This window comes from Apteryx mantelli, chromosome 3, assembly GCF_036417845.1.
Source record: "Apteryx mantelli isolate bAptMan1 chromosome 3, bAptMan1.hap1, whole genome shotgun sequence".
In the NCBI taxonomy this organism is placed as follows: domain Eukaryota; kingdom Metazoa; phylum Chordata; class Aves; order Apterygiformes; family Apterygidae; genus Apteryx; species Apteryx mantelli.
In genome coordinates, this window is record NC_089980.1 from 19530546 (window position 1) to 19542815 (window position 12270).

Here is a 12270-nt window from a genome sequence, read left to right on the forward strand (position 1 = left end):
TAACTTCAGATGTAAGACTACCATAGGAAACTAATCGCACATTTCAATTAGACCTAAGCTTGGGGTGCCAGAACAGTTGGGAATTGAAACAAGAAATTAGACTCCTTTGCCATCTGAGCCATGCCAAAAATAAAATAGGAGAAGAAAGTCGATATTTTTGGCAAGTGCATTCCTGATTGCTTCAGTCTTTCTTAACAAAAAGGTTAAGATTTCTTCTGGTACCATAAAGTCCATTTCTGTCATACTTAAGTGCATGCAAGCCTAATTTACAAACTAAATAATAATTTTGTTACAATTTTTCACTATATCTGCCTTTTAAAAAGGACAGAAAATGAAATAGCTTTGAATTAGCTGTACTTCGTTTTTTTTAGTGAAACAGTTTGCTTTCATTTTTTGGAATGTCATATTGAAGGTATTGAGGCACAGAAAAAGCACAGGAGTTGAACTGGGGAACAGACAGTTGGGATATGTATGAATTAACAATCTGCTGCAGTATTTCATAACAAGAAGTGATTTAGCCCTATTATTGAATGGCTTCACGGAAAAGATACTACAAACAGGAATTTGAGTGGACAGTCATTTGATGAGAGACTGCCCTGATGAGGTACCACGGAAGGGTAAATGGGCCAGACAAAACCAAATGAATTTAGTGGTAAAGGGTTGGTAGACGCAAGTGTGAAAGAGTGCCTAACATGCTAATCCCCCACATTTGCTTCCATCTGCTGTCATTTCATACCACTGGGCTGGTATCCTACTTGGAATATACACAAGAAAGGTTGTGTATCGTAAATTAAATATATGTTATAAACTCTTGCTGTGAATGTTCATTTTACTCCAATGTGCATTTAAGAAGAAAATGATAGAATTGGGTAGTCTGCAGAGGTTTTATGTGAACACTTGGAGGATGTGGATTTGAGTGCAGCTTGAACTCTAGCTTCCCTTAAACTGGGTATGTTAATTGTTAATCTCTAATAATAGCGGTGAAAGGAAAAGTATGTTGCATGGTTTGATACTATACTGCAGTACTATCTTGTTGCATTAGCTAGGGAGCAAATGAACACACGGTAAAGGCAACAAACCCCCTCAAACAGCAAGATTGGATTTTCCTGCTTTTTAACACGTTTGCTACTTCCAAACTTGACTTTTTTTTTTTTAACAGGATTCGGCATAAGCAAAACAAGTATCCTGTGTTATTTCTCACTCAAGGAGAATCTGACTTCTATCCAGAACTTATGGATCTTAGGTCTCGTACAACTTCAATTGCCATTAGTTTTGCCCAGTTTGAAAACTTACTGGTAAGCTGACAAGTTCTGATACTACTTTGCAGTAAAATGAGACTAAACGATTACTACTTGTTGTAAATGCGTAATTTTTGACACTGATTCTTAAAATTACAAACAAATTCTTAAAATAAATACCTCAACATTTAGTAACTGCCAAAACAATGTCTGCTTGTTTCAAACGTGTATTTAAAACATTGTTTAAAAAATACAGTACTGTCAGTTTATGACTCTTAATTGTATTAAATTGTAAGGGACTGCAAGTCTCAAGGTGTAAAAAAAAGCTAATATTGTAAGAGATTTTCAGAAACATAGATTTTAATTGAGTTCTTTTATACTGCAGGGAATTAATGTGCACTCTGAAGACCTGCTGAGGAATCCAATGTTTATTGAACAAGCCAGATCTAAAGACTTAGTTATCTTCTCGTGGGGTGATGATGCAAATGACCCAGAGAACAGGAAGAAGTTGAGAGAATATGGTGTTCATGGGCTAATATATGACAGGTACATCACTTGGTGTTAAAAAAAAAAAAAAAAAAAATTATTTAAGATAAAATATTATTGTATCCTGATTCTTGTAAAATTTCACACTGCTTTTTAACTGACTGGATGCAGAATATCTTCTTTTCATACTATAAACCCAATAAGTCCATAAACTAATTTGAAAAGTCTTCAGAAAAAATAAAACTAATGAATACTCTTTCATACTCTTTCAGCTGTATATATGAAGCAAAATAACTTTCACTTCTCCTGAGGTTAATGCAAATACATGACTTATCTGTTTAAATAGGACCGAATTTGATTCTCTAAGGAACTAGTGCATGGCGTACACATCTAACGTACTATTAACATTCCTGATGGTAATTTTTAAACTTTGTACATGATATGGTGAGAATAAGTTTATTTAACCATTTGGCTGAAATCTTCAGCTTTCTGCATTTATGGAAGGGAATAGTTAATACAACTTAAATGAATGAATTTAACTTCATTTTTTTCCCACCATTCTGTTTAGCTGTGTTTCAAAGCTGTGAGTTCTTACATACTATTTTTTCTATTAAAATTAGTTTGAAGTGACTCCCAGGACAGACTCCCAAATTAGTCACTTCAGAAGGTAGTTGCTCTATCTGCACAATTCAGACTCTGCACAATTCAGACTGACATCAGAAGGCTGTGACAAAACTTTAAACAAAAGTGTTACTTCAGTTCCTTAAACCAATCAAAAGTTTCAGTTCCTTTATCCGAAAAGATGTGAAATTAATAGCCAGAGATAGGACATGTTTTTTGTGGAACTTAATTCACTATTACAAGAAGAATGTTGAATTTGGGAAGCTGTAGAAGAGAATTGGGAAAAAGCAGACTTTCTGATAAATTACAAAGATTATGTAATTGGGAAAGAATTACAAAGGGAATCAAAGTGTCGAATAATAGAAGACATTTTCAAACCCTTTGCATGAAGTACTTGTCAAGGACTTTGCTTATCTTCTGTTTTGTAAAATGAAGTGAGAGTCAAGTCAACGTGGCTAGAGGCAACAAATCAAATATGCTTGCTCTTATATATGTAGACTCCTGACGCAGAAGTAGTTAACTCTTTTTGATCCATTCCTGACTGCTGAGAGTCCTTCCAGAATGAGAGACCCAGTGCTTCTGGTTTACTGGAGGTCTTCCTGCTGGTACTGTAGCGTGTCTGCCTCTTGTATGGATGGTGGAAAGGAGTAAAAAGGTTATTGCATTTGGGGTTCAGCTTCAGACTGAAATTGTTGAACCATAAGTCCTCTTTCCTGCTACACCAGCGCTACATGTTACATTTCTCCTACAACTCAAGACTTAGGCCCCTTTAGTGGATGGAAAAATATCTCTGGACTGATGTGCGAAAGAAATGCTACTCTCACTCTTCAGTGTACTGCCACTGGGTTGAATATGAAACTCGGTCCTACCATATGCATGGCTTGAAATGATGAGTCTTTAGTCTATAGATAAGTGGTGGGGGGGTTGATCAAATACTTATTACTGCATAAAGTGTTCTTGTGAAATGCCTATTCATCTGATGTCTACTGATGTCTACTAATCCAGTCTTTTAGAGTTTTACTACTGATGGAATAGATAGTCACTACTGTGGTAAAAAAGTAAAATATAGGTTAAAGACTTATTCCTGACTTCTTGTTGCTTTTCCTAGTTAACTATTCAACACTAAGTAAATAATGTTGCATGTACGCTAGGCCTACAAGTCTGCTAGGTTTCATCTTATTCGCCCTTTTGTACTGCTTAGTGTGTTTAAATTGCAGTATGATAGCAGAACACCTTTTACCTCACCTTCGTTCGAAGTGCTCATATCCTTCTAGGCCCTGTGGATTTAAATGAATAAAAAATTGTAATCTTCCCACACTATTTAGAACGTCTAGATTCCCAACAGTACTCATCTCTCTTCTCACCCCCTGCTCCCCGTGTTTCTTCTACCATGTTGACGTTTACACTTCATTAAGAGGAGCCCCAAAACTAACATAAATGCCAATGCTGTTTAAAAAAAAGTGTAGTACAGTGGTGCATTTTTCTTTCTCTTTCAAGTTACAAACTGTAATTGAGTAGCAAACTATTATTTTGGCTCAGTATAATTGTTGCAGGCTCATTTAACTCTAGTCTCCAAACATTATTGCCCTTTACTTCCATAGAAGGCCAAAATGAGTATCAGAATGTTCCTTTACGATTGTTAATTATTTTTCAAAATTTACTAGGTGTCTACATAGATTTGTATTGAATCTTAATATAGAACCCTTAGCAGGGGCATGCCACTTTCTGAAAATTGCCTTAGATATCTCAAACTGGACATTTTGAAATACTGGGGATAGCTGCAAGTCCTGGATGGTATTTCTAAGTGTAAAATCTGGCAGCAAGTGCTTCAATTTTCAGCTGGAGCTGCTGGGGCAAGAGGCAGTCTTTCAAATCATCTGAGAGTATGAAGTTAATATCAAGAGTTTAGATATTGTCAAAAATTTGAATGGGTATGGTGAAAGTCTTAATCTGTTAGGAGGTATGCTTCCGTATTTTGTGGTGTTTGAAGTTTAGAGAAATATAAATTCAGAGCTACTTTTGAAGCAGAACTCAAGTGGAGACTGATGAGAAAGATGTAGATGCCTGTTGCTAGATCTAGAAGTAAGTAGGTACTGCAGTCACGTGTCCTATTAATGTGTAGCCAGTATATGCAGAATTTGTTTGTCCTCTGGACTGAGTATTTAAGGCCAGGTTCAGATATTTATCAAAAATTGCTGTGCTCAGTGTATACTAGAGCTTTACGTAAGCCATCTTCAGAAGTGTCGTTTGTCAGAATATGTTAGGAACTAAACACAAAGATTTTGGTGAATTTTAGGCTGTTTGGATATGGCCCTAATTATTACTGTTGCCAGCATGTAGTAATTATGTCAGATATTATGAACTGTCTGGTTAGAGATGATCTCTATAAGCAATTTTTCTGAACTTTAATCATCCATGTAGAGCTGTGCAAAAACATTCTAGCCACTTGAGAAGATGGCAGAAAAACTCTGTATCCCGAATACCAAAAAGTTGCTGATATCAAGTGTCGTGCAAAAAAAAAGCAGGTAGGGGGTCTGACTTTGTTTTGCATGGAGAAAAACCACAAGATTGCATCTGGGAAGCTTACAAGTTATCAAAGCTGTTAAAGGAACCATCTCACTGGGGGAGAGGGAGGGATTTTTTTTTTCCATCCAGTCCTTTCTCCACTTGGGCTGTAGCTTATCAGACATACTGTAAATCACTAAACCACAGGGGTGGCCTAGTGCAGTTTCCAGGACAATATTCTGCTTTTTTATTTCTGTGTTCAGCTAGCATTCATTTCAGCATCTAAAATACCTGAACTTCTCATGTTAAAAGTATGACCTATAGGAAGGGTCTCTGCTTCAGTATCCAGGCTTCTGTTTAAGCCATAATCCAGAAAAGTACTTCAAATGTGTAACTGCGCATCTTTTGTTCAGGCTGAAAGTTAATCTCATGCTTAAAATATTTTGTTAGTGTGATGTTTAGATTATTTAGAGAGGAAATCTTAACCTGTTGTAGAGAAATTCTCTGGACTGGCAAAATAATTTTAAAGCCGGATTTGAGGGGGAATTAGCTAACATTTTGCTCTTGGATAAGTTTAATAAACAATCTAGGAAATATTTCTGTGTTTGAATTTACTTACCCAATAAGAGCAATCGAGTCCTATGTTTTCACACCTGTGGGTATATGTTAAATACCAATGTGGAGAGGGGGCGGATGTTAACTTACATTTGAATTATCATCTTTTTTTTTTATTCATTTTATGTGAGCTGAATTCTGTTTGCTAAAGAATATGCACAGCTGCATGAAAATGATTAAACCAGTAATCCGCAAACATTTCTGCTGAAAGCCTTTCCTCGAGAAGCTTCAATGCTTTTGTCTCTTCTTTAAACACTACACTTCCTTATGGCTTCGCGTTGCATTTGCAGATTCCCAGCAAAAGCTCTATGCTCTATTAGTTTCGCTGATTTTCCAAAACTAACACAGATTTAGTTGGCAATAAAAGCAAAAGCGTTCTAAAAACCTCTCAAAGCTTAAAAAAAAAAATAAATAAATCTCTACCATTTTATTTACCTAAAATTGACGATTACTGAAATAAACAACAACACGGATATATGTAGAAAGTTAACTAGTATTAGTTGGTTTATAATTTAATCTACTCTTCAATGTTATGCAAGGGCAATCCAAGACTTTCCCATCTTGTGAACTGCACAGTAAATTCAAGTTTACCTTGAGATAGAAGGAAAAATGAAAAGTTATAATCAAAAGCTTCAGAAAATCTACTTGGCTTGAAACGGTATTTTCAGTACTGCTGTCCCTGCATTTTCCAGCCAAGCAGTAGCAAGGAAAAACAGCTGGGACTGAGATTTGCTGGACATATGTGTTTTCAGAGGCTGCAAAAATACATGGTAGCAGTTAAAAACATCAGTTCTGTTCTCACTGCATAATCCTGGAAAGTCCTGCAAAGCTTTTTATAAAAAGTATTTGCTTAAAAATATTATACTGGAAGGACTTCCCAGTCTCCTGCTGGGTTTGCTTATTAATAGGAAATTAAATGTAGGAACTTTGGTGCGTAGTTACCTGTAAATAATTCTCCTGTAGAAGAATGAAGGATAGGATGATGTACAGTCCATTCGTTATTTTGATGGTGATGTTAGAAATAATTGATGAGAGGAGAAGTCATGGAACTGTGCTCTCTCCTGCCTGCGGATGGTACGATTTAGTGGAGCCCCAAAAAATTGCGAACAAGGAGTTCTGCGGTGTAAGTGTAGCTGTGCTTCAAATTGTCTTCTCTGTTTTCAGGTTAGATGTACTATATGTATCTGAGCAGACTGGTTGCAGCGGAGCTTGGAAGGTTGGATTCTTCCAAAATCTCAATAGGAAAGAATTGAATATCAAGCCAGAATTACAGAATTTGGGCTTGCTCTAGCAAAGAACCAATAAAATACCCGCTGGAAGCTGCTTAGCCACGTTCCAGGGAAAGGGGCTTAGAACATGCTTTTGCTGTTTAGCCTCTCATTGATGGGAAGGACTTAAAAGCAGCAGTTCCTAAGGTGTATTGCTATGTGAGGCTATCACCTAACTTAAGTGCTTTGTCTTGAATGCATAAAGACACCCGGAATATGTGAGCTAACTTAGCTACAGAAAGCAAAGGGTCCTGTCTTCATCCTGGGAGGAAGAAAGGTTAGGCTTTTGTTTTGTGGGTAGCTTGTATCAGGCAATTTGGATTCCTGTGTTAGTCCTGTACTGGATCATAGGCACTGTGCAAGTAGTTTAACTTCTGTGCCTTTTGCTCGCGCTCTGTGAGTTGGACAGCATGTGTCCTGCCTTCTGTCTTTGATCTTACTGCAGGGGAGGAGAGCAATATCTGCGTTTCTTCACTCTAAGCTCGTTTACTCCTCACACTCTTGTTTGAAGAAGTATTTTAATTGCATTTTAACTGCACTGAATTGCAGTTTAACTGCACTGAATGATTTTTGGTGTCTTGGGCTTCCCAGCAGTCCATAACTGGTCTCACTGGGTTGAAAAAGGCACCTGGCACTATATCATTCTGCACTCTGTTGTTTTGGTGTGACACTGTGTTCCTTTTGGACGTACCATGAAGTTACGGTATGAAAGGAGGATGCAGTAACAGCAAACCACTTTCTTGAGGGAATTGTAAATGAGAGACAGTCTGAATCTACAGAAAAGATTCAGGCAGAAGGCACGATAATTTCTTCCAAGAGTTTCTGGTCTCTGGTGACTTTGGAAGGAGATAAACCAGGAGTCTCGCAATACCTGAAACTGTATATGCACAACAGCTACCAGTGACGGGAACTGGGTTGAAGAATGGTGCCAGCAGTTATGTTTTGGAGATAAATAACATCCTGATGTTAGAAATTAATTCTGGAGACCAGAGTGTATCCGCCTTGATCACAATAAGTAAGTGTCATTGTACATAGGAATTGTGCTGAACTAGACTAATGGCGCTTTTTTTTTTTAAACCCATGAAGTGCACTGCATTCCAAGTAGAAGTATAAAGTATAGTCAGCTCATCAGCAAAAAGCCACCTTACTTTGTTACTGTTTTCCTAATTCTGCCCTGAACAAATCTAAGCAACATGGTTAACATAAGTGCTTCCAGTGCTGCTTTCAACCCAACACCTAGGCTTTAAAGGTAGCAGTTATCACAGTATTGTGAAATGACAGAAGAAACTGCAAAATACTGGATCTTTTGGGAGAGTGGAGTCCTGTGGAAAAGTTATGTGCCAGTACTGGAAGTGTTTGATTATTTGACTTAAAATTTTCTATTAAATTGGATGCAAAATAGGTTCTTGAATTAATTGCAGTTAATTGCAGCCCAAATATTGCAGCTTTACCCTAACACATAAGTCAAGAAAAACTGATAAATAATGGAAACATATAAGGAAACATTTAAAAAAAAAACACCCTAAACTTAATGATGTGTGCTGATAAGCCTTGGATAAATATTTTTAATAACTATCAGATTAAAATTATAGAAACATCAAGACTGAAAATACTAGAAAACAAATAAACTTATATCTAATGTGCTTTCTCATCCATTTGTTTTTTCCTTCTTAAGTCTCATACATTTAATGAAAAGATACGGTAGTTGGGTAGTTCTGACTATGCAGGAATATTTCAATCCAAATATTGAAGGAGAATTTTTTAAAGCATATCCAACATATATAATGTATATATATGTGAGCATATGTGTGTGTGTGTGTGTGTGTGTATATTTTTATATACATATATATGAAAATATCTAAAAATATTTGTAAGTATAAATCTGAAATGCACACCCCAAGTACTTGATTAACTTGATGGTGTTTAATTAAAGTGACCTCATGTAAAATTCAGAGCATAAATGTGAATGTTTTTTTGATAAGATGCTCTGATGTTGGCATGAAAAACAGATCCTGAAAAAGATTCACGCTGATGTTGTGTTGGCATATAATACTTCTGCTGATAAGATGTTCCAAGTATATTTATTATGTGGGCATCTGACTAGCACAGAAACAAGAATATTATGTACACATTTCCTGCCCCTAGGTAGTCTTCTACATAACTGTATTTACTTTCTTCCCTTTTAAGCTACTTTATGATACTTGGTGCGCTAAATTTCATTACTTGGTATTTTTCATCCTGTGTTGTGTGTTAGCTGGTGTATACATAGGAATAGAAGGGTTTGGGGACGTGGCCAGCTGGGTGGGATGTCAGGGTAGAACCTGCTGCTGAAGTACGAGCTTTAATCCATCCTCCTGCGCCGGCCTTTGAAGCTTGCAACAGTTTGTTTTCATAAGCTGCTTTAGTTATATTTTTGCCTATTTTTTTTTTCTAAAGGCTCTGCAGCCCGCTCTTCCCTGCTTCACTCCCTTTCAAATTGAGCTCCAGCCAAATGGGACAAGCGTTAGAGATCTTGAAGCTGCAGAGTACTTAAGTTATGTGAAAACTGGAGATTGCGTAAAGGAAAGAGACCCCCAGTAGTGTTTCTGCAGCTGTTTCTAAGGCTTATTTACAGAAACATTAACACTTTTGCTACAAGCCTTTATGATGAACTACACCAAAATAGTGTTTGAGTTATGCTCAATGCCTTCACTGTCAAAATTAAAATGGGATTTGGATTTGGACAATCCAGTACAATGTTAACAATACAAATCCTGCAGCTTAGTTTACATGTGTGAAAACAAGCAAGTGAGAAGAGAATGTACTATTTTAAATAGTGTAGCTAGTTAATTAGCATTAAGTGTGAATAGAGATCAGATTTTCTGCTTTTTATTCTTTACCTAATACTGTAGTGGTAGTTGAAAAAAAAAAGGTTCTGATTTTTAGGGGGGAGTTCTTAAAACGGTAAGCGTGGTCTCCAGTATTATGTAGAAGTGAACAGTAGTCTGTTCAAATAATCTTCTTGGGCCTCTGAAATTTCTTGGCATTTTAGTTTGAAGCCTGGAACTCTGTCCTTACTTCTTTACTTACTGCTTTGTGCCTCAGGAAAAAAGTGATCCCTTATAAAATCACATTTTCAGAAGAGTAAGTAAGTGAGGTAGTGCCAGTGGCTAGCTTTTTAGTATATGCAATGAAATGTTAACTGTTGTGAAAAAGGAATACCATTTTATATTGCAAGATTAAAGACAAAACTTTCAAGTACTATCCTCAGACATACTTTTTTTTTTTTTTAAATAGACTTGCTGGTACCTAATTTTACTCCAGCAGGGGGAAAAAAAAAAAGAAGTTAACCAGTAGCTTTGTGTAGTCTGCATTTCTGTGACCTGTCCGGTTATACTGATAAGTGTGTTTCTTTTCTTTTCTCGTTTATTCAGGATATATGACTGGAACCCTGAACAACCAAATATATTCCAGGTAGAGCAGCTGGAACGTCTAAAGCAGGAACTACCAGAGCTGAAAAGCTGTGTGTGTCCCACAGTTAGCCACTTCAAGTCCATATCTCTGTGCAAATGTCGTCATGGTCGCCGGGAAGTGAAAGGTGTAGATAATTTAAACAGCATTCATGTGCACAAAGACTGATCCCAAGCAGGATGCTGTTTGGTATCTGTTTAATACTCACCGTTGGAACAGTGCTGTCTATGCCTTCGGGATGGTTTGTTTGTTTTTTAGTCCCCGAATAGCAATAACCATGTTCCTCCTTCCTGACAGTACTTGCTGAAAATTCAAATCCTGTTAAAATGTTCAGCCAGTTACAGGTATTGTTCCAGTTTACATATACAGTTTTAACTTTTCCATAATCAAGTCTCAAATTTTAAAACACTATTGGCACCAAGCATTTAAAAAAATTGTTATAAAGTAAGCAATCTGAGGAGCAGAAGACTCAAAAACTAAATTGTAAATACTAAATTGTAGAGAAGTTACAATGATCTGATACTGAAACTGCTGAAAAACTGTTTTGGCTTTGATTTCACTTCAATACTAATCTGACAACAGCAGATTAAGAGAGTGATTGTAATATATATGTAATTAGATCTGGCCTGAATAAATTGGTACCTCATATGCATGTATTTGCACTGATGGATCCAAGTGTACAAAGCTTTGTGCCATTTTATAAATATTTATATATATTTTTAAGTAAACTGCAGTGCACATTAACTCTTTTTCCCCCTTTGTTGGACATTGAGGCTGCTGCCGTTGTTTTCTGATTTGCCAATTGACTGAGCGGCAGCGTGTCTGCTTATAGCAATGAGGGGTGAACCTCAAGTACAGTCTGGTCATTAACCTTACACAGGCCTGCTAAACTTCAGAAGCGTCGCTAATAACTTCCAATGCTAGCAAAGTTACAAAAACATCTTCAGTGGTTAAGAATCTTTTTTGCACAGTAACCGTAATAGGCAAAATAGGTATCATGCACAAACTCTGCAAAGTGCATGCTTTAATTATTTAGCATGAAATTTAGGTGTTTGCTGAGGTCCTTGCATCTCTACGGTGCTAGTTAAGTGTGAGGGTGCAAGGACTGACTAAACTACTTCATCTTCTTTGCCTAAAACCGCAAGCCTGTTATTCACAAACATTCGAGAAAAGGCAATACCATATGGTTTGACTTACTTAAATAATACAAGCCACTAGCTTTTGTATTTTGCAACACTTGATTTTCAGAGCAAGAATCACAAATGTACTGAGTTCAGATAATCGGTATTTTGTTGGCTGATATCTATCCTCTGTAATTTATTACAAAGTCATAGTTTAGAACTCTTAATAGATACATATGCATGTCCTTTTTCCTCCTGAAGTTGCAGGTCATGCCAACGCACAGCTGTAACTTTCTACTGAAGTGTTAATGTATAATAAGAATGGAAAATATTTATTTTTTTCTCTTGTTGTAAATTGACAATGAAAACTATAGCGTATATTATATTCTTTATATGCAGTCATTGCTACATAGAACGGATTGTATAAAGAGTTCAGCCACTGCAACAACTTGCTTGGGCCTGCACCGCTGCGCAGTTTGAAACAGCTTGTTTCAACTTGCCTTGTGCATTTTAGTATTTAAACTTTGTTTGTCCTGCACAAGCAGCAGAGTAGTCATTAGGTATCTGGAAGTTGTCTTTTATTTAAAATAATCATAAACATAAAATGAATTTTAAAACTAAATTTGGAAATGTGTGAGTTTTGCTTGGGGGATTTGGGGAGGGCAGGGGCACCGAACCTGATTCCTAACATCAAGAATGATGGTTGTGGTTGCCTGTGGTTGTCGCCTGATCAGCAAGTCCAGATTCCTCACTTGTTGGACGTGAGTGTGATGGAACTGTTAATTTTTCCTCATCGGTGTACCCCTGTGGCACTCCCTTGAAAGGTCTTGTAGGGCTTTGCCGACTGATGCACAACCGTACCAGCGCTGCACCTATCACTGCTCATGAATGCAGTAGGGCTGCCCGTTCACAGAGGTGTTGAAGGTGACATCGCTGTTGCGTGAAGGTGTTTTAAAAGTGATGCTG

General features: G+C 37.0%; 1 protein-coding gene across 3 annotated transcripts in view; it reads left to right on the forward strand.

Annotated features, from left to right (window-relative positions):
* GPCPD1 (glycerophosphocholine phosphodiesterase 1) overlaps positions 1–11926 on the forward strand; it is a 51892-nt gene extending 39966 nt beyond the window's left edge. For 2 of the 3 annotated variants that reach the window (XM_067292824.1, XM_067292825.1), the window contains exons 18-20: positions 1160–1295; positions 1624–1784; positions 10147–11926. In XM_067292824.1, coding sequence (XP_067148925.1) covers positions 1160–1295; positions 1624–1784; positions 10147–10351 — 502 coding nt within the window. In that variant the 3' untranslated portion in view covers positions 10352–11926. Of the gene's footprint in view, positions 1–1159; positions 1296–1623; positions 1785–4766; positions 4871–10146 lie in introns of all 3 variants that reach the window. The other variant, XM_067292826.1, reaches the window with a different exon arrangement.
* Positions 11927–12270: the final 344 nt, after the last annotated feature.